This window comes from Pithys albifrons, chromosome 5, assembly GCF_047495875.1.
Source record: "Pithys albifrons albifrons isolate INPA30051 chromosome 5, PitAlb_v1, whole genome shotgun sequence".
NCBI classification, from domain to species: Eukaryota; Metazoa; Chordata; class Aves; order Passeriformes; family Thamnophilidae; genus Pithys; species Pithys albifrons.
Genome location: NC_092462.1, coordinates 37765435 through 37791730, shown reverse-complemented (window position 1 = coordinate 37791730; position 26296 = coordinate 37765435). Strand labels below are relative to the sequence as shown.

The window sequence follows — 26296 nt, the reverse complement described above, 5'->3', positions numbered from 1 at the left end:
CAGTTTTCACCCCACACAATGCAGACTTTGCCTGTGGCCTTGATAAGACTGGCCAATGAAATACACTCTCTCTCCTAATACTGATTTAGCTCCATATGGAGAGTTGGGGAGGGTAAAGATGGATTAAGTTGCTTTAAAAAGCATATTTAGGATTAGTAGTTTTATTAATTTCACTTCGCAAAACTAGAGTGAATATTAAGTAACCTGACTGTGAATCTTTGTTAAAGCAGAAACTACTCAATTGAGCAGCTGGTACATGTGAGTTGGGTAGTTTCAACATACTTAGTTCACATAGCAAGTATTTTGAGAGACAGATGTGGCAGTGATTAGATGGTTTGAAAGTTTCCAGGGACTATACTGCATCTGTTGAAATAAATTTCAGATTACTCTTGGTAAACCACATCCAGGCTTTTCCCCTGCACACCAAAACATCCCCTGCCAGTATTTTAATACTAATCCAGGATGTGCCTGCTTGCCCAGTTTGTGAGAGGGACAAAACAATCTACTTGTCAAATTGTAGTTGATTAACTCATACAACTGCTGTGGGTGCTGAACAACTTCTCTTTAACTACAAATACTCCACATTCAAAAAGAAAAGTTTGAAGATAAAAAAGAAACAGCAGCTATTTAAAACCACCTTGAAAAAGAAATATATATATTTTGAATTTACAAAAGAAGAAATGGATTGATTTTGGGGGTTGTGAAACTCTGGTAAAGTACAATGCCCTTTTTAAAAAAAGAATATATACTAGAAAGAACAAAGTCAAAAGCATCTTGTGCTCTTGCTGGGAGTGATGTTGTTACATCTACCTTTCACAAACCCTGTTTTTTACTTCCAGCATCTGCCCTTCCCCACATGCCATCACAGCTGACAGGACTAAATCAAATGAATAGAGGCCTTTCCCTCATGTTCTACAAGGAATGCAGGGAGGATACTTCAGCTTGCAAGAAGGAGGTATCTGTACTGTGTACAAAAAGCTATTGTGTGTCTAATAAGAAGTGGGTCTGCATGAACTCCCAAGCACCTTATGGGGTGGTGCAGGCACCCATCTACATCTTGCCAGCTCCTCCTGTCCTTCTAATAAGAGACTGATGGAGTAGCACTGCCTGAAATCAGGACGCAGTACTGAGCTGTGGTCACCCTGCCTGATGTGGGGCCTCAGAGGAAGAGGGCATCTGGTTTTTGTTGTACTATAGCCAGTCATGAGGGTCAGCCAAGCTATTAGGGGGCCAAAGCTGGAATACTAAAAGCTTTAATAAGATAGTTGGTATGGGAAGAAAGGAAACAGCTTCAGCACAAACAGCTTGCTATGAAAAACACTGCAGCATTTCCAGAAAGCTAGTGGCTTTTCTTCCCACAGAAATATCCCAGGGATGCAATTTTTGAGCGAACCATTGTTGGTGCTTTCTTTTGGAGAGTCTGGTTATTAGGAAAGAAGAGTGTCTTTTAAGAATAGGGACAGAGTTATCACTCTGAAAAACTTCTGGCTGACTTAGCTATATATGAAGGCCTATTAATTTATAAACTGAAGCTTATGCTGACCTAAGGTCAAAGCCTGCTGCTGTTATGGAAACAGGCTCAGGACTTAAAGGGGTAGCAGTTGTGTGCACCCCAGCAAAGAACTTTACAAAAGAAATACATCAATCCCTCTTTACAGCACTATTGAGAAATCACAAGTGCCCTTGTGGAGACACTTCTAACATCTGAAAACAGCAAAGGGATTTTTTTCCTTCTGCATGATGGCAAGCCTGAAGATTATTTGCAGAAGAAGGAATTCCTCCACAAGCTAATGGGTCTTGACAGTTCAGGGGGTTGGTAATGAGACACAGAGCCTCTAATTTCTTCTAGGTCACTGCTATAACTTTGGCCAATGCCAAGAACAACTGGAAGTCATTATCAGCTGGTGGCTGCAGTAGCTTATCTGAAATTAGTGTAGTTTCAGCAGGAGAGATGTCCATATGATAAAAGCCACTATCACAATGACATATCTTTGGTTGCCTGAGGAAATAATCTATGCACCTACCGTATGAAGAGTGAACTTACTCACCCAGTTTGTCCCTGAAGCTGTCAGGAGACTATGAGCAAACCACTCTCTTCTAGGCACAGTTTTTGACATTGTCAGTCTAGCATCTATCATAAGCACTAGGCTCAGGGTAGAATTATTTTATAAAGAAACTGATTTTGCACAATTGTTTCTTTTTAAAGACCTACTAAATCAGCCATCTCTTGGATACTTGTGCTCTACAAATAGCACTAGCGGGCCTGTGGCACATAAATTGAATCATACTTCATCAGAATGATGCTCCACTGAAAACCAGAGGTGTATTCCTTCATTGTGAAGAACAGAAATTTGCAGGCACTGCTGGCCATTGGCTCTGGCATGCTTAGGAATCTCAAACAGATTCAAAGAAATGGCATTAGGCTTGGAAAGCTAAAGCCATTCTCCCAAATCTCTAATAATTACAGGTTATTTATATTTATCTACATAATTTCTTACATTGCTCCAATATGGTGTCAAATAATTTTTTCCTGGTACTAAATTCACATTCTTCTATTTACAACCCACAGTACTACTTGGATTTATTCTTCTTCTTAGAGGGTTTTCTTAAAGGCATGCTTGGCTATAGACCAGTATTTTGTATTGGTCCTAAGAAAATTGATTGCTTAATATTGCTGACTTACTGGACTTTCAAATAGCTGCTCAGATGTAGTTTAAGCACTATGGGAATAAGAATAGTTTTTTTGACACATGTTTGTTCCTGGTAGTTTTGGTTTCATTCATCTGAAAAGAATGCAGTCCGCACACTTTGAGACTGTACTGCAATCAGAAGCAAAGTGCAGGTAAAGCTCTAAATTTTTTCCAGAAGAGCACTCCTTACCTGAAGTAAAATATTAAGATATTCTATTTTCCAGTAAAATATTTAAGCTATTTTTATTTGCCAGTACCCAAAACCAGGCTGTTAGTGTTTCTATGCTAGAAGAATATGGAATCTGAAAACTGCCTGGCTTCAAATTGCATTTACAGCCCTTTGTAATCATTTCACAGCCCTAACTTCTTCTTAGCATTGGCTCAATGATGCAAATGATCATGAGAAGAGACTCATCTTTAAATTAATAAAAACCTCTTTATCTTCTAGTTTTATAGAAATAATATGACAACATGGTAAGAAATGCTTCATATTAAGCATCTTGTAAGACACTGACAAGCAGGGTCATTTTTCCTAAAGCATGAGAAGAATTACTGGCAGGATGGATATATCACCATCAGGAAGCTTCAGTGTCTGTAAGTGGTGCAGAGGACAAAAGAGAGTTGCTGATCTGCTCTCTGTTTTTTTAAAGCAGACACTTCTTACTTAACAATGTGTTTATTTTTATTTAGGATGCAGATTTAGTAACATACTATCCTGTAGGTAAAGGGCTGTAGTACAGATGCAGTTAAACAATATAACATACTTTTCCTTGTATGCTTTTTATTTGTTTGTGGGGGAAAACACTAAAAACGCTATTGCCAAGATGCTTTCAAAACTAGGTAAGGATTATATCATTAGGATTTTGGAGATATAACTATACTATCAAAAATATCTAATGAAAATCTGCCCTCTATCTGAGGAAATAGACCATGGGAAACAATAAAAAACTACTTATGGTGTAGCCGAACTAAAATGAGAGCTTAAAAAACCCTGGGCATATATAATTCTATTATTACCATGCAATTTCTTAAGTTGAAGGTTTATGCAAACTAAAAGTTTGTATTACAGTTAAAACTGTGTCAGTATTACCATGAAAAAAGTTTGTGGTGTTTCTTGCTGAGATGGAAATGCGTGTCTTGCATTGAGAATTTTTACATGAGCCCTGTCAACCTTCTGGAAATTAAGAAGGAAGTTGTGCAGAGAATTAAATAGAACTCCATGACGTATTTTTTTTCAAATGTCATTTTCTTTTAGTTACCTGCTGTCTTCTGTCCTCATCAAAGGTGATGAGTCTTACAGAGGGCAGCTCCAGACTCACATTTTTTCTTATGAACTGGCTACATTAAGCAACAGCGAAGGTATGAAAGCTACTTTCTTGCAGCTTAGGTAGGCAAAAAGATAAATTGGAAGGGTTTTGAAGCAAAAAGGTATTATTATGATATTATAAATTCAGAAAGGCAGCAATACGGCTGTCACAAGTTATATCTCCTAAATATCTGGCACATACATTCTAACTTTTTTACAGGTAATACCTCAGTTTCAAAAGCATTATGTTTCTGGGAAATCTTGTGGTGGACCTCCATTTGCAAAAGAAGTAAGATAAAAAGGCACAGTGTCTGTAATAACTAATAAGTATACACTCAGAAAAAGGGTCAGGGCAAACCTATTTGTAATGGTTCTGGATTAGTTTTCTAATATTTATATTCTCAAACTGAAAGCAATATTGAGATTTGTTTGGAAAAGACCAATTCCTGGCACTTTGGCCTCAGCTTAAGCAAGGTGGAGGGCAAGGCAAAATGGTCAAAGAAAACTGAAGCTTGTGTGAGAGGAATCCTCAGTGCTTCAGAAAAATGTATGTCCTTGTCCTGAATGGAATGCAGAGCTTTTTAGTGAAATCTTTAATCTTTTTTAGTGAAATCTGAAATCTTTAAGGCAACTTGATGGTTAGCCATTAAAAACACTTAACATCAACAACAACAACTCAATAATATTACCAGGACTTTTTACCATAAATGAGGCCCTGAGAGTTTCTAGCTTGGCCTTCTGTTTTCAGTGATTTATAAAAATGAGCTGAAACTCAGCAGATCAAAGCAGTGTCTAAGCTGCTTATCTTAGTTTATAAACTCCTGCCTTCTTTGGGCTTACAGCAGTGATTTTAATGTTGAGTTGGTTTTTTTTTTTTGTTGGTTTGTTGTGTTTGGGATCTTTTTTTGTTTGGTTGGTTTGTTGTTTTTTTTTTTTTGAGGGAGACTTTTCTGACACTTGTAATCTTTAAAATGTAGTAAAGTAATAACATTTAACTCACAAGCAGCATCTCTTGCTGCTGTCACATTGGATGAAAATATTTCCAACAGCGCCTCTGTTAAAATGACACAAGCACCAGAATGGTAAAACACCTTTCAGGGAACAGATCTAACACAGACACCCTCTGAGCTGGATCAGATCCACTTTCATTTAAATTTGACCTAAATAGTGGAATGCTCAAAAAGAACATAATCTAGAGAGATTACCACAAAATTAAATTGGAATAAGGTGTGGTGGATTTTAAAACAAAACTTCTCTGATGAGAAAACACAAGCCTGTGTTAAACTGAATATAGGTTCAAGACCATCTGAGCCTCTGAGATGCCGACTCTGACTCTGACCTTCTTATAGCTCCAGTGCTGGTTTCCCTTCATCCCATGACAGTCATAAAGTGTGACAGGGCTACTGTGTGAAATGGCGTCGAAGCAGAACTTCCTGGTGTGAAGTGGCTCTCCAGGGCGGATGTCTTCTCTCCAACCAAAGGTGAAGAGCTAGAAAAACAATCAGGCAAAATAATGATATGTCACTAGTGAAAAATATTTAAAACAACAAACAAAGCTTGATGCATGATTCCCTTTTCACACACCCCAGACACTGGTTAATGACATCCTGTCTGTGTATGATTCAGTGACACCAACCACCTCAATTTAAGTGCATCAGCAGTGATGGGGAATATACCCCAGGAAGGCACAATCCTTGCATCATGGAAGGAAAAAATCTCTGGTGACACAGTATTGTGGAGAGGAGAGGGGATATGCTGTATTAAAGCCTTTAGTTACCCCAGTCAAAGCAGCACATGTATGCTCTAGGACTTCAGCTACTTAGGACTCAAAAAGCTTCTGTCAGTGATGTTCCTCTAGCTTTTATTTGGGTCTGAAGGAGCTGCCTAGAGAGATCTTCCCATCATAGCATGTTTCCTATGTTTAATGAAGTTTCCTTCTGTTTATATGGGACACTGTTACCATAACCTCTCAACTGCCTTTTTTCCCCCAAGCAACACAGGTTAAATGATCTTCATCTTTCTGCTGTGAAACCTGTGAGCTGCAGGCAGCTTGTAAAAGCCCTTCTTCTTGCTGCCTGAGAGGAGTCATAGAGGGTCACAGTTAATAAAAGGAATCCTTCTCAATTAGACACCAGTTGTCTGAAGTGATGCTGTGACATTGCAGTCTTTTAATCATCAGATGAAGGTGACAGGTTTGACAGCATCAAATTTAAAGATGTGGAGTGAATTTTCCTTTCCCATGGACCAATTCTTGCAGAGAAGAGGCTGCAGGTTGTAAATTACTACCTAGAAGCTCTGCCAAGAGCTGTGAGGTTTCTTTTTTTTTTTTAAATTTCTTTTCCTTTTGTGTGAGTGCTATTCTTTGCCTTTCTGCATGACTTTTGATTCTCTATAGAAAAAAAAATAACACTGAAAAAGTGATGCTCTCTTTAAATGAGCAAACTTTGCTGGTAGAAACTGTTTAGCTGTGATGGTTCATGTAGAACTGCATGAAAGCTTGTTGTCTGGAAAAGCAACTCCCCATACTGAGCTCAGACTGCCTCCAGTACCTCATCTCAGAGTCCTTTTGGTCCTTATCTCCCTGATAGAACAAACTATAAGTTGATGCTTAATATCATGTGGGTCTGATCCTGAATAATTCTGTGGTGATTCCTCGGTTTTAACCCTTTCATTGCTACAGTTATCTTCTTCCCACAGTCTTCCTAAAACATACAGCTTTTAAAAATTCTGCATCTTCAATGCTGTATCATCCTCTAAATAACAAAATTGAGAGGTGTTACTGTCTCTCTTGGCCTGCAGGCCCAAAATACAAGCATATATGTGAATATTTTCCTTTTTTGTTGTGTTTCTTGCTGTAAGCCCTTGTCCTCTGCTGTTATTCCCTGTTTACTTGTGTACTATAGGTTTTCTTGAGAGTGTTTTTGTAATCTGTCCCTGTGTCCTGCTTATTTCTTCTTTCTCCCAGAGTGCATTTTATATTTATCTGCAGTAAAATGCAGTGGACAGCTTTAACTTCATTTTCAAAGCAATTTCTGCTTTTCAAAAGGTTAAATCTATTTTCACTTTTCTTCGTGCTTCTTTGAAGTAGCATCATGGACTCCCTACAATAATAACTTATCATTTCACAAGCAAAGACAGAAGTTAAGATTTGGTACAGGAAAAAAAACACCTATGCTGCTGTTTCTTTAGAAAAAGAGAAGCCTGAGATAATTTTCCTTTAAAGAAAAACCAACAGAAGTAATTTTCTTTATCTTTACCTTTCTACAGACATGAAATAAACATAGAGCTGAAAGTGATAACAAATTCCTAGATGAATGGTGTGGAACAGTAGTTCTGCGATATTCTCACTCTCATCACTACTACTAGAGAGAGATCCTATTGCAGAACCATCCTCATCCTTGCTAGTGGATGGCTCTCTGAATTTCTCATTCTGTGCATGACTGGTGAGCTCAGGCATCAATTCTTGCTGCTCTCTGGACCTTGGACTGAGGACTACTATCCCACTGAATGCATCAGTACACAAGAAAGAGCTCAAGCTAGCCTTTAAATCAGATAATCCTGATCCAAATTATCCCTTTGCTCTTTCCACTCCCATGTGGTTTCTGAAGACTGTGAGGGCTGTGTCCTGTTTGCACTTCAAGACATGGTTAATAGAATGGGGATTTTATTCCCTTACATTGAAAACCAGGATCTGTGTAACACTAGATCTCAATGTTTAGACTAGCACAGATTCTTCTTCCTTTTTATTTAGCTTCCTGTTTTTTTTAAATCAACAAGTATGCCTTCCCCCCAGTGATACTGTTATAAAACCAGCCTTGCTAGGGACAGGAACTCAGTTTTAGGACTAACAGAGAGAAGAGAAAAAAATGATCAGAAAAAAGTTATACTTCTCTATATACACAATTAATATTAAGATCTTGCAATTACAGACAAATAGTCCTTCCAATCCCATAATTCTAGGCTATCCTCCTTTAAACAGTAATTTTTCTCTAGTTAACACTGAATCTGGCCAAGATAAATATTATCTTTTCACTGCATAATGTGCAACAATGCTACACAATATTAGCTGGAGCCCAGAGTATATAATGCTCTGCTTTGCCACCACTTGTCACTTTGTATTTTGTTGTTCCTTTGTTAGAAGCCAACTGTGCCAGATTTCACAATAAATGGCTGAACCCTTTTGTACCCTTTTTGTACTTCATTAATTTCTGACTGCTTGTTGATTTGAAACAAGGCTGCATCTAAATTTGCAGACACCATATTAACCAACAGCAGGTTGATTCTTCACCTACAACACATGGGGCTGCTGTTCACTGCTCCCTGCTGGACTCAAGAAACCCACTGTCTTGGCTCAGTGTATGCTCATTCTCCTCCTCTGCCTTCTCTCATAACACAGAATCTGTAAAACACAATCCCATCCTTTGCATTTGCAATTAAATAACCCTTCAGCCCTCACACTTTGCCTTTTCATGTAGCCTAGCTCTGTCACAGAGTAACTGGCGAAAATACAGCTTTCCAGCTTCATTTATAATTGGCACAGGGCCTGAAGAATGATTGCCTGATACAGCCATTGGCCTGGGACGGTCTATAGGACAAAGGCTCTTTTGATATTATTAATGCTTTTCAGCCTGACAACATTGCTCAATTACTTGCTGTCTGGCTGGGGTCCATCAGCTGGTGGTGTGCTTTGTCTCCAGCATTAAACTTGAGAAGACAACATGCACCCCGTGCAAAGATGAAACATCACATTTCAGAGCTGGGATCTGTTTTGAACTATACCTCCAAGCAGAGAAGAAAGAGCTGGGCAGGCTGCACAGCTACTTGCTGTGCCATATTAGAGATGGTGCCTGTCCACCTATTCCATGGCAAGGCTGGACAACTGCTCCCAGGCAGTGCTTTCCACACTCTCGGGCAGTGCGAGGGTACGCGCTTTCCCCCACCAGCCTGTTAGAAACAATTCGTGCTGTCCCTTGGGCACACGTTGAGCACCAAAGTGCTTGAGGCTTCCTAGCTCAGGTTCTGGAATCTGAGGAGCTGGCTGGTTGAATTCCCTTTGTCCTTAATATGGAATGAGACTTTTATACTGAGTCTGATCCCAAACTTCATAAGGCACTGGAGCACACTGAAACATCTATTCCTCCCTAACATACTTGTCCCTTTGTGTCCCTTCCCCTTCACCCAAGCCTTTACTCTTTCAAAGGATATTTGAAGTGTCCCTTTTCTCTGCTTTTTTCCTCTCTCATCTTTTCATCCAATTTTCTTCCCTCCTTTCTCATCTCTAGCAGCTTCGGGACTCCCTCCCTCTCCCTCAAGGAGGGTTTGGAGCTTTTCAGGTTTGCAGATTTGAGCCAGAGAACACTGTGATGGTCTAGTCTGCACCATACAACTTCCTTCAATTAACTGTTTCAATGACTGGATGTCTTTCATAAAAACCCCAGGATTATATTTAACTAGTCTTGGCACCCTATCCCTGTGCAGTATCTTTGGTAGCTATCTGAAGAAGTCTCCTTTCAGCAACTTCCTTTATTGCCATGTTGGCACTTACCTAAATTGCGATCATCCTTCAGCTTCTCCGTTTCATGCACCTCACCCCCTGCATTTCCACTGTTCTCAGAGAACGATTTCTTGACCTCAGAACTTCAAATACCCCTCAGACCTCCCCTCTCCTGAGCTTTTAAGTTTTTACAAAGTGCCATGTGTGACTGCCAGGTCAATTTTTCTCTTCAGCACTGGGAATTTTTCTCTAAGCTGGGACCTTTGGCTGTGAAAGGCATGCTCACTGAAATTCCTAATAATATAATGGTTGTACTTTCCATCTAGGTTCTTGTTGCTCACACTGGTCAGACCCATAGCCTGGGGGGTCATGATCCCTTTCCTATGGCTCTCACAGTGAGTACAAATTGGAACTCTTTTCCTCTGTACTCCTAAGGGCTGATATTTTTCTACCTAACTAACCTAGACAAAAGCTTTTCCTTTTCTTTATAATTCCTTGTCTTTTAGGAATGCTTTTCCCCCTTGCTTTTCCCCATTGATCTTGCTTATACCTCATAGTTATTTAAAATAGAGCTGCTTATTGAGATGAAAGCATAAAAGCAGACAATAACTAGAGTTTTGCAAGCCCAGGTACTATATTTAAAATATTTTTCAGTAACTGAACCAAAATCTACATGTTTTCATGACATAGTGGGGAAACTTAAAAGGACTTTGGGCACTGTAATTCCTTTTGGAAATGAAAACTAATATACAGCCCAGGTAGCAGCTGGAATTTCTGAGGTTATGTTAAGGAGTACTTTGTAAAAGTCCTTAAAGACATTAAGGCCAGTAACAATTCACAAACAATTTGTACACTCTGGTTCACTTTAGGAAAAGGAGAAGCCCTCAAGAAATGTTTAAAAACTGGAAAAGAGAAGCAACAATTTTACCCTGATTTCCTCTTTCTGCCGTTAAAATACCTGTTCATGTGACCATGTTCGTTCTGAGCCATCCTTCACACAGATGTCTAGCCTAAGCTCAGTCCCCGTGGCTCCGTGTTTACTGTCCACACAGAGGTTGGCTGCCACATTTCGAATCTGCAAAACCAAGCGGCAACATTTCATATTAAAGTGGGCTTCCAGCAATAGGGGGTTAGAAGTTTAACTCTGAAGGGCTTGAGACTGACCATTAGTTATCTAAAACTGGCAAGAGTTAGTTTTTACAGGGTAGAGAGCCATGTTCTGGAATGAACTACTCTGTTTAGGAGCAGCTTCAGAAGCAGCAAAATTTGAAATATTCTGCTTAAAAAAAGGTAGGCATTAAGAAATATTTTCATGCAAAGAAACTAAGAGAAAAAAGTCTGAGAAGTTCAAAACTTGGTCTGACTGCTTCTTCCATCCTGCAAGAGCAAGAGAAGTCAATTGTATTAGAAGTGATTGATTTCTGTATAAGTCTCTCACAGGCTTTGGAGCAGTAGGCATTAAAAACTCAGGCATGCCTTGTTCCAATCCTTGCTCTTACTTTGACACAATAACACCATTGTAGATAAGGTCACACATTACTGCCTGAAGTGCATAAAATTAAAAAGTAGTTAACAATTCTCTACTGAAACTTATGCTTACCCATGGACTTTTGTTTCTTTTGCATGTCTGCTGCAAACACTTCTGTGTAACTTACCCTTAAAAGGAAAACCTCATTCTTGAGACTGAAGTAACTGAGTAATAATTAATCTGTGACTATCAATCATGCCAGTTATGTATCACTGCCATATATATTTTCTTTGAAACACTGGGTTGAAAAGCAGCAGTGGCCACTGCCACCAAAAGGAGCAAAATCCTTGATTTATTTTGCAAATACATGGACATTTCTCCTTGAGTACCTTAGTTAAAAATCCTTTACACACTTCCATAATGAAATCAATGTTTATCAATGAGATAAACAGAAACTGAGTAATGAAGGTGCACATACATGCATGGAAACATGCACAAATTCCATATGTATAATATATTGAAAGCAGGTGCATATTTTGACATTCTGGATGCTACTTTGACTGTTATTTAAGAAAAAGTTAGATTTTGAGTAGAGATACAGTTGAGTTAGCGCTTACGGGTTTTTTCACAAAAATCTCTTTAGAAGTCACTGTGTATGTGTGTGGCCAAACTTCGTGAACGAAGATTTGGGAAGGGCTCTCCCCACGTGGGTGTGCCCTTCCAGCCTGCACAGTGGATTTTTCATGTGAGGCACAGCGTGCGCAGAACTGGCCCCATTGTTTAAGTCCTAAGGTCCATTTGCCATGGCCAAGCGAGCTTAGACAGTGAGAGGGAAGTCCTCAGGACTGTCACAGCACCTGGTACTAACCGGGGCTGACCCTGCTCAGCATCCGAGTTCTGACAGGATTGAATGGCAGGGAGCCATTTAACTGCCAGGGGATGGTCCCCACTGAGACTCGAATGCAGGTCCTTGGGATTGAGAGTCCAGAGTGCTCTCCATTACACCACGGGACTGCCCTATTGTTGCCATAATATGCTAGACAAATGTAAATATTGTCACTGCATACATTCAAAGAATGGAAAACTTGTCAGCACAGCACAAAACATTGCAAGAAGAGAAACTCCTCATGCATGTACGTCGCATGCCAGAGTTACTCTGCTCTTTTTCTGATTCTGAAGGAGTCAGAGTCTATTCACCATGATCAAGAAAGATTTAGACAGATGGGAAAGCAATAAGTAGGGGCAAAAATGTAAAAACCATCACCTTCAGGAAAGGTTTTAGAAGCTGCATTTGTTTAGCCTAGAAAAGAGCAGACTGGGGAAAGGTGGAGGAGCATCAGTTTGAGCAACTGGCTCCAAAGAACTTTGATCCTTCATCAGAGCTCAGAGAAACATTCTTCTAAGACTTGGACAAACTCATTTCTAGGATATTTTTCTTTTTTTTTTTAATACAATAAAAATTGCTAAAGATGAGGTAAAACACTGGTAGTTCATGCAGACATTCAACTGGATGTAGAAACCCAGCACTGAGCAGCCCCACAGTAAAAATGATGAAAGCCAATTAGTTCTCAACAACCCTGCCTTCCTTTTCATATCACCCAGCAAAAGAGGCAGGAAAGAATAATGAGGGGCATAGATTTTAATATAATATTATTAAAGTTTCATGTGAAATACCTACTTCAAATATAATTTTTTTTGAGAATGTTCAATCATTTCTCTATGCACCTAATTTCCATTGTATTGATAAAGATTTCTGGTCCAATAGAAAATAAAGTGATACATCAGGTCTGTTCTTAGGACATGTAAGTTAATTAAAATGTAGCTGCTAACAACTCCCTTTAGTAATTAGGGTATATTTATGTGATTCAGAATTGTAAAGAGACAGTGAATACACTGAATACTTATTGGATTAAAGGGCTTTCATAATTTTGTCTTGATAGCATGCTTCATCCCATTCTCAGTCATTTGGACTGTGCAGTAAATGTGTTCAGTCCATTTCTGGAAAAGACTTGAGCTGAAGCTACATTTAATTCCTTCACTGCTGGAATCTGTCTCATGTTTTTTTATTTCCTCTCCTCTTCCCTCTGCTCCTGAAAGGTTTGCTTGAGTTAGTTTTTCTTTTGGTTTGTTGCAGCTTATGTGTTAGCTTATTGGGGTTTTTATTGTTTGTTTTTGTTTGGTTTTTTTTTTGATTTTTTTTGTTTGTTTCATCCTTTCAGCTGCAGAGGGGTCACTGGTTTTTGTTTTCTTTTTGTAATACAGGCATTTCAATCAAGTCTGTGCTTTAGTTCTCTGGTGCTTCTGTGTGGCCTTGGCAGTTGCTGGAAACTGAACTAAGTCATCATGCCAGAGCCACAGGCAATGTTCTGCCAAGCATTAGTACCACACAGCCTGCAAATCCCCTAAGATGCTTCCATGGACAAATGAAGGAAAGTAGAAGCACAGAGGCTTTTTTCTCATTTATACACCAATATGCATTGGAACTTCCTTGTTTCCATCCACAAAGCACAACAGATTTTGAGGTTATGAATTAGAACTAGAAAACCAATAGCTAGTGATCCTAATACTCACATTTCCAATTTTCATATTTGCGCAACTGTAGAGGCTGGGCATGAACAGGACACAGATTTTATCAGCCATGTAAGCAGAGCAATGAGTTGCTACATACAAAGCTTGTCTGCTCAACCTTAAATGCCATCATTTGTACATGCAGACAAGCATACAGGAAAAACATGCTTTCAAGGACCTGACTGGACTAACAGGGATGGTTAGTGGTCATATTAAAGGCTGTTTTGGAAACAAACACAGGATAGTCTCCGTAAGTCTTATACATATTTTGTCCTTCAAATGCTATCCTAACTTACTTTGGGACATAGACATTAAGGTCATGGGCACTCTACTTCTTACAGAGGCATAGAAGCAGAGACAATACAGCTTCCAAGAGTCCAGCAGTTATATTGACCAATATTCTTTGATAATTCCAAAACTCTACAGCTTTGTTCACAGGTAAATGAGTTCCTGCAAGCCTTGCTGTTGAGGTAGTGGGTGATGCCTTGCCCTACCTGTACTGGAGCCAGGTTCAGGAGTACTTCAGCCTTTCTGGGGGCAGAGAGGGGTGAACTAGAGAGGGAGGGGCACTCTCAGGTGTTCTGGGAGCTACCCTGCATGCTCATCATACATGAAACTGTCTTTGCCATAAGCAAAGGGTGGGAAAGTGTAGTAATCTAAAGACAACTCTATGTTCAATATGGTCATTTGTGAATCATGAGTGTGGAGATGATGTTGGGACAATCCCTGAGGTGCCCCAATACAGCAACAAGAGAGGCACCTTGGTGCTATCCGTTTACATAATACTTTCCATCTATCTGATTTAATCCCTTAAATAAGAAAGTGGCTGTAGCTCTAAGAAGATATTATCAATGTTCATTTATGTTGCTTTTTTTGTTTGAGCAGCACTTAGAGCCAGTTTTAGTGCACTGACTTCATTCTTAGATAACCCTAGGGCCATTAACATCAATGGATCAAATATGGAAAAATGAGCCACCTCTCCTGTCAACTGATACATAGTAATTTTAGAAGTATTTATCCTTTGTATGAGCTATAAAAGAGGAAAAGTCAAAGGTAAAGGAAGTCAAGCACTGCCAAAGAACTCACTGAAGAAACAGGGGAGTCTTATTCAGTGCAACACTGATCCTGATGAAAGAATTTGAATAGTCCAGCTGTGGAGCACTCAGTCTGTGCAGGGTGGGGTGATATCACTTTTGTACAACAGATGTATGATACTTAGTGAGCTGAAATTGAGTCATTAAGGGTATGAGGATGACACACTTTAAAAAAAGAAAGTAATAGAAAGAAAGTTAGTGAGTTCTTAGTCTTTCATCTCTTTTCAAGTGTACTACTTAACTTCATGGGTGACATTTTCATGTCAGTGCTGTAAAATAGTTCTGTAAAATCCATAAGAAAGGAGTACTTTCTGGTCCTACAGCTTAGCACCGCTGCAGTGACTGACACACTTCCTTATTAAATCACTGAATAACAAGTTTGGGTAACAGCAAATGAAACCAAGCTTAAATAACTCCCTTTTGACCTAGTTAAAAAATAAAATTCATATAACTTTGATTATAGGACTCATGAAATCTAAAATAAATGACAATGTGTGACATGCTATGACTGATTTACTGTAAAATGTGTTTTCAAAGATATTGGAAGCTGTAATACCAGCACAATACATTCATGCTGGATCACAGCTTGTAGATGCATTAGTACTTCCTAAAAATAACTTGGTGTTTAATTCTCACCCATTGTTTTAACTTCCTTCATTAGGATTTCAAATACACATTACAAATACATTATTCTGTCTTAGAAAGAGAATGGGATGGGTATTATTGTTTTGCAACTTATAGAGTACTTCCCAATATATTCAAAAGGATGAGAACAAAACCTATTTGACTTTTCCACAGTGGGAAAGAGTACAAGTACCTCATTCAAACACAGAACTGTCAGTTTCACTAACCTTAATCTGTCTGGATTCACTGTTACATTGCTTTACTGCACATATTTCAGATGTTACAAGGCAGAGCATAGTATCAAAGGAACATACATCTTGCCAGCTACAAAGGACAAAAGGTACAAACACACAGAAGAGATAAGGCCATGACAAGTGTAGCAAAAAAAAAAAAATTGCTTTTTTTTTTCCAAATGTCCTTCTTTTCCATCATAAACAGATTTTGTCAAGAAATGTAAAAGTCAGATTTTAAATAAATGGACTTGCAAAAAAAGAATAGTTGAGAAGGGGCTGTTTCTGAGATGTCTACTTTCACACCACATGCTTTTACTAGCTAAATATCAAATACTGGAGCCAAAATTGTCTGAGTACCTCATTGTTTACTCTTTCAGAGTGGCATGGAAAGCAGACGTAAAGTATTTCCAAATGGAAGCAGAGAGGCTACTAAATGACAGTCAGTCTTGGCACACACTTTTGGCGTGTACAGTCAGCAAGGTTTCTAGAGCTGCTTGACTCTTACAAAGCAGTAACATTACAGTCTGTTTCCCTCTTTCAGCTTCTGACAGCAATTAATCTTCAAGTTTTTTCAAGTTCCTTGCAAGTGCCAACAAATTAATTAAAACTGCACAGGAATGTGACAGACTCAGTAGTAGGGCTGAAATTTCTCGTTATTTTAGAGAAAGCATGTTTTAAAGGAAAAAGTCAGTCTTTGGTTTTCACATCCTTCCTAAGTATTTAATAAGGGCTTTTAAAGCACAGATTTGACACCACTGCTATGAACTTTGATTTAGTTTTAAAAATACTTGGTTTTATGCAAAGATTATATTAATGTTGCTGTGACAAAATAAATACCTGAATCACAATCTTCTCCACTTAGACTCTTCTTGATTAAGGATTGTCCAGCTGGCCAAAGAAATTACACATTTCATGATTACAGTCCTCCAAGAACATACATGTGTACATGTGGAAGATGGTAAAGGAAGATCACGGGAGCAGTTACAGCAATCTGATTCAGCCTGACTTCTGCTGATAAACTCCGTACCTCCTGGTACACATTAATCTCATAAAGTGTGGGCAGCAGCATCAAAGATGGAAGAAACTTTAACAACAAAGGAATTCATTACTGCCAAGATATGTGATACCAAGCAGCAAAGAGTAAGACACATAAATTGAAGTTCTTTTGAATGTCTGGAACTGATAGCTTATAAAGAAGAATTAAGGATTGCTACTACCCAAGAAAGTTATTTTAAAAATCTCACTATGAGGTAATTTACTTTTTTAAAAGGCAGTTAAGGAGAATAGTAAAGGCACCTACATTTAGAAGTCTGTGGTCCAGTCTTGACCCCTGGGAATATTGCAGGGGTATGTCTGATAATACCAAATGTTTTAGTAAAAACTTCAACTTCATCCTTTGGTTTGCAATATTAAAGACAGTTGTCTGAAAGCCCCAAGAACATCTCCAGTAAAATCAGAGAAGCCTAGAATTCACAGTACATATATTACTATGGTTTTTGAAAAGGTAGCACAATACACTGAGAAAGTGAAGCCTTCTTTATAGATCTTAATGATCTGAGAGGAAAAAGTCCTTTGCATGCCACCTCTCCATCGAGTGAAACCACTTTAGTTCCTGGGGGTAAAGGCCACAGCAATTTTTTAGTGCAGCTGAGGAAGTAATTTCCTGTCCCTGCACTCTTTGTGTTCTCATTTCTTCTGCACAAAACTGTCACAGCAAGGTGTGCTACAGCTGTATACATGTCTGAATGCAGAATTCCAGAGTTCTAGCCAGCTGTTTGCTCATCCCCTGCTCTGGAGTGATGCTCAGAAATTGTCCTCTCTTTAATGATCTCTCCCTCCCCTCACCCGTCAATAGAGAAATTGCATTTGTTTGCTAATGGCACCCAGACATGACAGCACCAACAGAATGCAGAAAACAGCTGAGCAAAATCAGTCTTTTTAAAAGGGATGTATCCAGGCCTCAATTATTACACTTCCATATGTGAGCAGAAAAGATCAAACCTGGATACAATTGCCCTTGTAAGGATAGGAGGAGGTGTATAGGTAGATATCCAAAAAAAGATAAGCATTGACTTCAAACCTCCTTTTTACTGTGATTCTCTGAGTCTGAAATCTTCTGACATGCAATAGTGGGTGCCACATACTCTTTTCCTCATTCTTGTCCTCATTGTGCATGCATCTTACACTCTGTACACACAAAATTGTAATGACTGATAAAATTGACAGTGATAGTTCCAAGACATGAGAGTTTCTCATTTTAATGAATAGTTCAGGGATTGTTCCAACCACTGTGAACTCCCTTAATAACACTACTTATCACTGGGTTATGTCTGAATTAATAATTTTCATTTCCCACAATCTAAAATGTTAGACTCATTTAAATTTGATTTAATTTCTGTATTCCTCACCTCTCCCCAGGCAGCAGGTGGAGGCTCCACAGGAGGGTAATATTTTGGGACATCCCAAGCCACTGCAGCCATGAACCACTTGAAATCTTTACACTTTAGGTGCTTGCGCAGCTCCTTCTGGGCAGAGATATCACCAGTTGAGAGATGTCTGTACTCAGGCCGTCGTTGGTAAATGTACTCTGCAAACTCATCCATCCATGTCTCTGCCACACGCTTCAGGTTCTGTGCAGTAGAAAAAAACCCAAACATTAATTTCTTCATGCTTTGAGTGAACAGTATTCCTAATAGGGAGATCTAAAAAAAACCCAAACAAAACAAAACAAAGAATTTGTATTCTACACAACTTTTAAGCTTAGCTGGTCTAATTTCTCAATCTTAAAACATGGAAAAGTAGTGGTAAACATACACCATCTTCATAACAGTGTTGAGAAAACACTAGGGAGTAGTAGAAGAAAGTGCCGTGCTTTCCTATTGACCCTGTAAGATAGAGTCTTCTGTCTGTTGAACATCACATTTTCCTTTATATTCTTTATGCATATTCTTCGCATTGGTTTTGATCAATGTTGGATGTTGAACAGAATTTTTCTTTCAGCTGCCTCACATTGGTACCTGTTTTCTTCCTGTTAGCTCAGGACCTGCTAGTGTGAAAGAATGGTTCAAATTATTCCTTCTGATGTATTTAACTTTACATTTAAAAGGCATCTGAATTTTAATCTGTTATACTGCTTAGTCACCTAGCAAATCCTACCTAAATTTTAGGGTCAGGTCTTGCATGTGCATGTTTAGGGGCCTACCCCATCTCACAGCTTGTTTTGCACAACCCCTGAACTGGATGCTTTGCCATGTCACTGTGCTAGTATGTCTGTGCAAAGACATAGTACAGAACCATGAAGGGGAGTTGACCTGAAGCAAAACACCTCATGAGACTGATCTGATATCTTGTGGCTTTCTGCACTCATCCTATGAACGCATCTGAGACTATTTAGGTTCCATGAAACCCACTTCTGGCTTGTGCTCCAAAAAGCTTATTTTTGTAGGCATTTTGTAATAAACAGAATTACCTATTTCGTTGTGTAAGAATTTATTCAAATTACAATTAATTACATTAGCTGACTCAAACTATAAAATAAAACAAGACCGAAGAGATGTATTTCCTTGTAATTTACCATCAAGGAGTCTAAATAGGTTTCAGGGAAATTTTCACATATTTCTATTTGTTTTTAAAATTCCTCCTGCAACTCAATCTGCACAAATTTATATGCAGATGTTGTACTGGAAGCTTAGTCCATTCTGTATTGCCACAGCTGCCCAATAACCTTTTATCCCACTAACAAAGCAACATCTCACTGGAAAACATCAAGACAATAGTGTGTTCTTATTGCTTTGTGTAAAAACAAGACAATCAAGTTTTATAATATTCTTTTTATAGAACACTAACTGCAAAATGCTGAGATTCACTCTGTAATAAGCTGGGAGACAACATACATCTGATTATCATCAACATAAGGTAATGTTTCTTCTCCAAACATTCTCTGCATTGAAGTAAGCCTGATTCATACTCTGACTTGCTTTCAAGATTAATTTAAAAATTCCTTTCCTGAATTTTATTAATACACATAAACTAAATGTCTCTAAACTAATAAGGCTTATCTGAATACAAAGACAGCAAGATACAGAACAAAAGAAGTACTTTTAGCTGACACTGCCAGAGAAGTTTCTATGTGCTTTCTCTCTGTAAAGCAAATACGTTAAAACCTGCAGGGATAAAGCAAGTGACATTAAAGCAGTATGAGAATTCACAATGCTCCTATTCAAAAATGGCTTGTGGCCCACATAAGGTTGACTTTTATTGAAGTTTCATAAAAACCTAAATAACTTGAAAAGAAATTAGAATTCAAGAATACAGGAACTGGGTAGGACAAAGAAAAGCAGAACAAATTCAAGAACAACATCTAAATTACAATCTCACCTTTCTGGCAGAAAACCTGTAACACAGAAATCTCCTGACAAGTAAAAATACTATGTGATGAGACTTTCCAGATGAAGCAAACACTTAATGAAAAACATTAAACAAGAAGGCAAAATAATGAAAATGTGTGATTTCTAGCATATCTTTCCCTGTAATGCTGCTCATCTCTTTTGCTACAATGCAAATGTGATTTAGAAACATTCTAGAAAATACTTTTTGCAATCACTTTAACTGATAGGCTATTTCTATATTTAAAAAACATAAATTAAAAAGAACTATACAGTAAAAGTACAGTTAAAAACCTTCTCATAGGAAAGAAAAATTCAAATTAACTCCTGAAGCAACTTACCCCACCAATATTAGGAGTAGTCTCTGATAGAGTTTTTTCTTCTGTTATTTGGCTGCAGTAAAAGAACTGCATTATGATTTAGATGATTCTAACATAAAACATGAGCCCAACAAAAATCTTGATATTATACCTGGTCAATAACTCAAAATTCTCATTCACCAGTCAAAACCTCTTTGTTTTCCAGTAAGACCTTTATCGCTGTTTGGGACTCACCAAAACATTGTATTAAAATAAAAGTCAGTTCTTCCTACCATTCCCCAAGTATCAGGACACTTTGGACAAATCTATTTAAAAGTTTGTCCCTAAGTTCTTTCAAGACCATTCTTTCCATTTTATGCTAAAAATCATCTGTAATGAACTTGTATATTATTCTTAGTACATTTATAGATTGCTGTCACAAGCCTAACGCTTATGAGGCAGCCCTTTGAATTTCAATAGGTTCGTTTTTAAAAACAAAACCCCTAGATTTGCTGGCTCTAAATCTCCAGCCTATTATGACTATGACTGCAAGGAACTCTCTGTTCTGGAGTAGTGGGAAGCTTTTTCTAAAGATGCCAGTTACTAGGAAGCAAGCACTCAGCATCCAAACAATTTAGTTTTAAACAGGTTTGTAGACCTCAGTGTGAGGAACTGGACTCTATTAATAGACTTAAGACATTGCTACTGGAGTGAGCTTTGCAAGCCCTCTGCCAGGGGACAAAAAATTTGGCTGAAGGGAGGAGGCCATAGCCCACATGCTGCTAGATTTGCTTGACTACAAGTTTCTACAGCTGAAAATGGTGAAGCTTAGCTTGGTTGACAAATTCAATGCAAAGCTACAGATGTCTAGATTGGTTAATCTTAATAGGAAAAAAAAGGGGGGTAAAGCACAATTAAATTAAGATCAATTAAATATTCATCAGTTACATGAATTGGCACACAATATAAGGAAGTCATGGGGACTCTAGATGGACATCTGAGGAATTTCTCAGGACCTATGCAAGAAGACCAAGAACAATTTGTTCTCTCTTTTGTGTTTTTCAGTGAAAAATTTTTGTATGAGAATAAATAAGGACAAGTGATATTTCAGTAGATGCATGTTTCTATATGTAAGCTTGTGACAGCTGTCATCAAAAAGCTGTGAGATGAATACAACAGTGATGGCAACCACACGAAGAATGAGTCATCAGCTGTCATCAGTTACTCATTTACGCATTCTTGATACAATTTTAATCACTGTTGCAATTTTACTCTCTGGTAAATTCTTTGCCACTGGTAAAGAAAAGTTTAAGTTTGTATGAACTTACACATTTAAGACTGTGACTTTGCTTTGTATTTTCACTTGGTAATAGTCTACAGCTACTATGTCACTGATACGTGGATGTCATGGTTTAACCTCAGCTGTCAACTAAGCACCATATAGCCACTCAGTCCCCCTCAAAGGAATGTGAGAATCAGAAAGTAAAAGTGAGAAAACTCGCAAGTTGAGATAAAGATAGTTCAATAGGGAAAGGAAAAGCTGTGCACTCAAGAAAAGCAAAACAAGGAATTAATTCACCGCTTCCCATGACCAGACAGGTGTTCAGCCATTTCCAGAAAGCCAGGCTCCATCATGCATAATGATTACTTGGGAGGACAAAACCCATCACTTCAAATATCGCCCCTTACTACTTCTTCCCCTAGCTTTATATACTGAGCTTGATGCTATATGATATGGAATACCCCTTTGGTCAGCAGGGATCAGTTGTTCTGCCCATGTCCCCTCCCAGCTTCTTGTGCACTTCCAGGCTGCTTGCTTGTGGGGTGGAGTGAGGAGCAGAAAAGGCCTTGATGCTGTGTGAGCACTGTTGAGCAGTAAGTAAAACATCTCTATGTTGAGAACAGTTTCCAGCACAAATCCAAAACACAGCCCCATACTAGCTACTTCCCAGAAAATTAACTCTATCCCAGCCAAAGCCAGCACACTGGACTTTGATAAAGGAGTTTAAATCAACTTAATTGAAGAAAGAGAGAGATAAATGACAACTTCTCCACTTGAAAAAAAAGAAAATTTTTCATGGGCCATTTTGTTCAGTGAGTAGGGAAGATCACCTGCCATTTTCAAGAGACGTGATATTACTCAAATAAACACGAGAAGGATGTAGGCACAGGCCATGAGAATGGAAAAGGGGAGTGAGGCAGGGACATGCTAAAGGACAGGTTCATAAGTATTACCTCTAAGCAAGGTTTAACCAGATTAATCCCTAACAGAAGAAGGATAGTTTCACATTTCAGAACAGTGGCTGGTGGGCTGGCTTGCAATGACAGCACTTACAGGAGAGCTACCTAACTGTACTGTAAGCCAGTACACCTTCATCCTCTAGTTACATCTTTTCCAATTAACATTCTAGATGCAGCAGTTAGACTAATATAAAAATGTAATTCATGTTCTTAGTTTCTCCAGATGTTCTAAAGTAGATTTTTGTTATCAGGTGTCACGAAAGGAGCACAATGGTTCTATTATTTGTATCACTTCGCCTGCATAACCCGTTTTGTCTGCTTTTGTGTCTGTCTCAATGCATGAAACCAACCCTGATCCCAATCAACAGACTTTACTTTTGTCAATATTAAACTACTACAGGAACATCTGAATCCTGCAATGAGCTCCTGTTGTCCTGCATTTAATCCGAACATTTTCCAGGAAGCTGGATGTCACCAGCTGGTAGTCTTATTTGTTATGTTAGTCACTTCTCTCATCAGTCAGGAAATCAAAAATCACTTTCAGTTATGCCAATCAAATATGAATCAGCACAGCATGTCTGAGGCCTGATTGTATCTCAGTTGTGAAATACAAGAGGGGATATGACTGCTTATTTGCTAATAATAACATCACAGTCTCAGCAACAACTAACATATTAATCTCTTTTCCTTTCTAGTAAAATTCCATTGGGGCTATTTTCATTCCACCTACATTGTCTTCTGAACTTAAATACTTTCTACTTTTGTTTTGTGAAGCACAGTGTTGTTGCTACTTCAAAATGGGTGCCCTGTTTGCCTATGGAAGCAGCTGTTTTTAATTTGGCTGGAAATAATATAAAATACAGTTTGTTTTACAGAAGAGGTATTTAAAAAGTGCACTGGCATCCAGCCAGACAAGACAACTATACTTTATGTTCCTCTGAAATATGGGTAGCACAGTGTTACAATAAATCATCGCAGAAGAGGAGAACTGGCTGGAGGAGCTCATCCAACAGGTATGGATTAATATGCCAGAATCATCAGGGTACAAAACTCCAGAGCACTCACAAGGAGAAAAATGGTACCCTCAATTTCATGCAAAGGTTCTTCCATCAGTGCCAGAACACAGCTGTTTATAATTTCTGTGTATTTCTACAGTGGAAAAACAATAAAACAGTTCCTTGACACTAATTACAGTCTTGTGATGTTCAGGGCTCAATACCTAAGTGCTGCCCACATCAGTTAAGTCTCAAAGGGGATTTTCCATACCATTTCCTTTCTCGCCTAACTCCCTTTAAACTTAGGCAGTATTTCCCCATCTTGGGTATCTTATTCTTGGTCCTTTATACTTAACCGTGTTTAAAACTTAACTAAGTTTCATTCCAGCAATGGTTTGTGTTTCTATAAAAACAAACAAACAAACCAACCCCCTACCAAATAAAGAAATGTCTGCAGACATAAAAGAAATGCTTCTACATGAAAGATAGTATTCTAACTAGGTGACAAAACTGGTGTTGTATATAAATAAATCTTCTAAGAGTTAGCACAGCTGGGAGAGAAACAAGAGGCTATTTATTCTCAGCTTGTAGTCTGCAAATACCTAGAACTGAAATTCCACAAATATCATCTGAAAACAGCCAGGATTCCATTCTTGCTATAAAGGTTTGCATCTCCACTACACACACAAAAATAGTAATTTTAAGACCTATGAATTGGAAAAAAGGGAAATCCATGCCTGCCCCAAAACAGTCCACTGACTAGAGGCTACACCTCTGGCTCACTTGAGGCCAGCCTGCAGGGCTTGCAAGGTAGGGATTGTCCTGCGGAAGATGCTGCCTGCTCCTAGCTCTGTGTCTGTGAGGGAGCTGTAGAAAACAGTGATACCTCTGCAAATTTTTTGGCTGCTGCTGTGCTTGCCTTACAGACCCATACCCTGTGGGCACATACAGACCACAGCCCATGCTTGAAGCTAAGCCTGGAAGAGTTTAGCTACTACTACTTTGATGTCGCTATTGTCCAAGAATATCTAGTTTTCTGTCTTTCTGTTCCTTTTGGATAGCTGAGCTGCCTGTCCCATGGCATTTATTAACTTAAAAGCAAAACTTTTATTCATACTAGAGAAAACATAAAAAACATAAAACATAAAAAAGTAGGACAAAAAAGTGCTTCATCTTTTTTGGGTTCAAGTATTAGATGATCACGGAATCACAAAATGGTAAGGTAGGCAAGGGACCATATTGGGTCACCTAGTCCAGCCCCCCTCATGCAGGGTTGTCCTAGAGCACATTGCACATGTTGTGTCCAGATAGTTCTTGAATATCTCCAGTGAGGAAGCCCCTGCACCCTCTCTGGGCAACCTGTTCCAGTGCTTGGTCACCCATACAGTAAAGAAATGCTTCCTCATATCCAAGTGGAACTTCCTGCACAACCATTTCTCCCACTTGCTTCTCAATCTCTTGCTTGGCATCACCAAGAAAAGCCTGGCTCCATCCTCTTGACACTCTCCCTTCAGATACTTATGGGCACTGATGAGGTCCCCTCTAAGTTGTCTCTTCTCAAGGTTCAACAGACACAGCTTCAGCAGCCTTTCCCCATAAGAGATGCTCCAGTCTCTTGATCAACATTGTCAGCCTCCGCTGGACCTGCTCCAGGAGCTCCAGTCTCACTTATGCTGATGAGCCCAGACCTGGACAAAGTGCTCCAGATGTGGCCTCTCCAGGGTGAGTAGAGGGGCAGGATCACCTCCTTCAACCTGCTGGCAATGTCCTTGGCCACAAGGACACTCTGGTCACAAGAAAACATAGCCGTTACCTAACTGATTCTCCTTGATTCTTTAACCTGCCTGGAAACTGAATACAAAATGTTCATGGACCACTTTAAGAAATTCCCAAATACTGTTTGCAGCTGGAAAAGAACAGACTAAACCAGCATTAATATTAAACATGCTCCATCAAAAATGCAAATGTGGTCAGAGCACCAGATGGTGTAGCTACAGTAATTTTTTTGAAGATCCCTTTGAATCCACACAAAAAGGCTGAACAAATGGCTCAGGTAGGAGTCTGAAACCACCTTTATCAGGTGAATTTCTGAAACCAAACTCATATAAGTTCCAATTCAGTGATGCTGTATAATGACAGAAACATCATTGTGCTTGTGCCTGCTAAGTCAGAAGATCACTGTGCTCTGGGATCCCATGTCCTGGCACAGAGAGTAATTCAATTTTTAACATTAGGATTCACCATGCTGTTGGGTTAGCATCCAATTTGAACTTCAATAGGATTGCACTTCCCTTCAGAAAGGCCTAATATGCTAATGTTCTATAATTAATGCTAGAATGCTGTGCAAAAAAATCTGCAAACAAAAAACAATTCTGTAGATATATTTTGAAACGGACTTCATCTTTTCATATCTTACAGAAGAGTGAGAGTCTATTGATGTATTTCCTATGGCTTTTATAGAATGACAAATAGAGAAACAAAACCCAAAAGCAAATAGGAAACTAAAGAAAAAAATGAGTTACACCTAAAAGAAAATGTTAATATTCTGCAGTCTAATTTCATAGATAACTAGCTAAAAGAAATGGCTTAGGTAGAATTGTTAAAAAGGAAACAACAGTCAGAAATACTACAAAGCAATTAAATTAATCCAGTATGACAATTCAGAAGTTTTTAGGACTTGCATAGGACTTCAAGACTTGGGGATTTGCTTTCTAAATATGCCTTTCCTAAAACAAATAGGCAAAATTAGTTATTAGTCACTGCAGTTTTGTGCAAAGGTTTGGAATGGAAGAATAATTATGTGGTGTTTCCGGGTTATTAAATGGAATTGGTGCTAACATTGTAAATATTTCTTTATTTACAATTGCCTGTAAATTGAACACTGACTGCTTTTGGCAAG

The 26296-nt window shown here is 38.7% G+C and overlaps 1 protein-coding gene across 2 annotated transcripts in view; it reads right to left on the bottom strand.

The window, feature by feature from the left end:
* GALNTL6 (polypeptide N-acetylgalactosaminyltransferase like 6) overlaps window positions 1-26296 on the bottom strand; it is a 471710-nt gene that overhangs the window by 9751 nt on the left and 435663 nt on the right. For both annotated transcript variants that reach the window (XM_071556243.1, XM_071556244.1), the window contains 3 exons: window positions 17886-18107; window positions 10449-10565; window positions 5336-5485 (listed from right to left, as the gene is read on the bottom strand). In XM_071556243.1, coding sequence (XP_071412344.1) covers window positions 5336-5485; window positions 10449-10565; window positions 17886-18107 — 489 coding nt within the window. The remainder of the gene's footprint in view (window positions 1-5335; window positions 5486-10448; window positions 10566-17885; window positions 18108-26296) is intronic.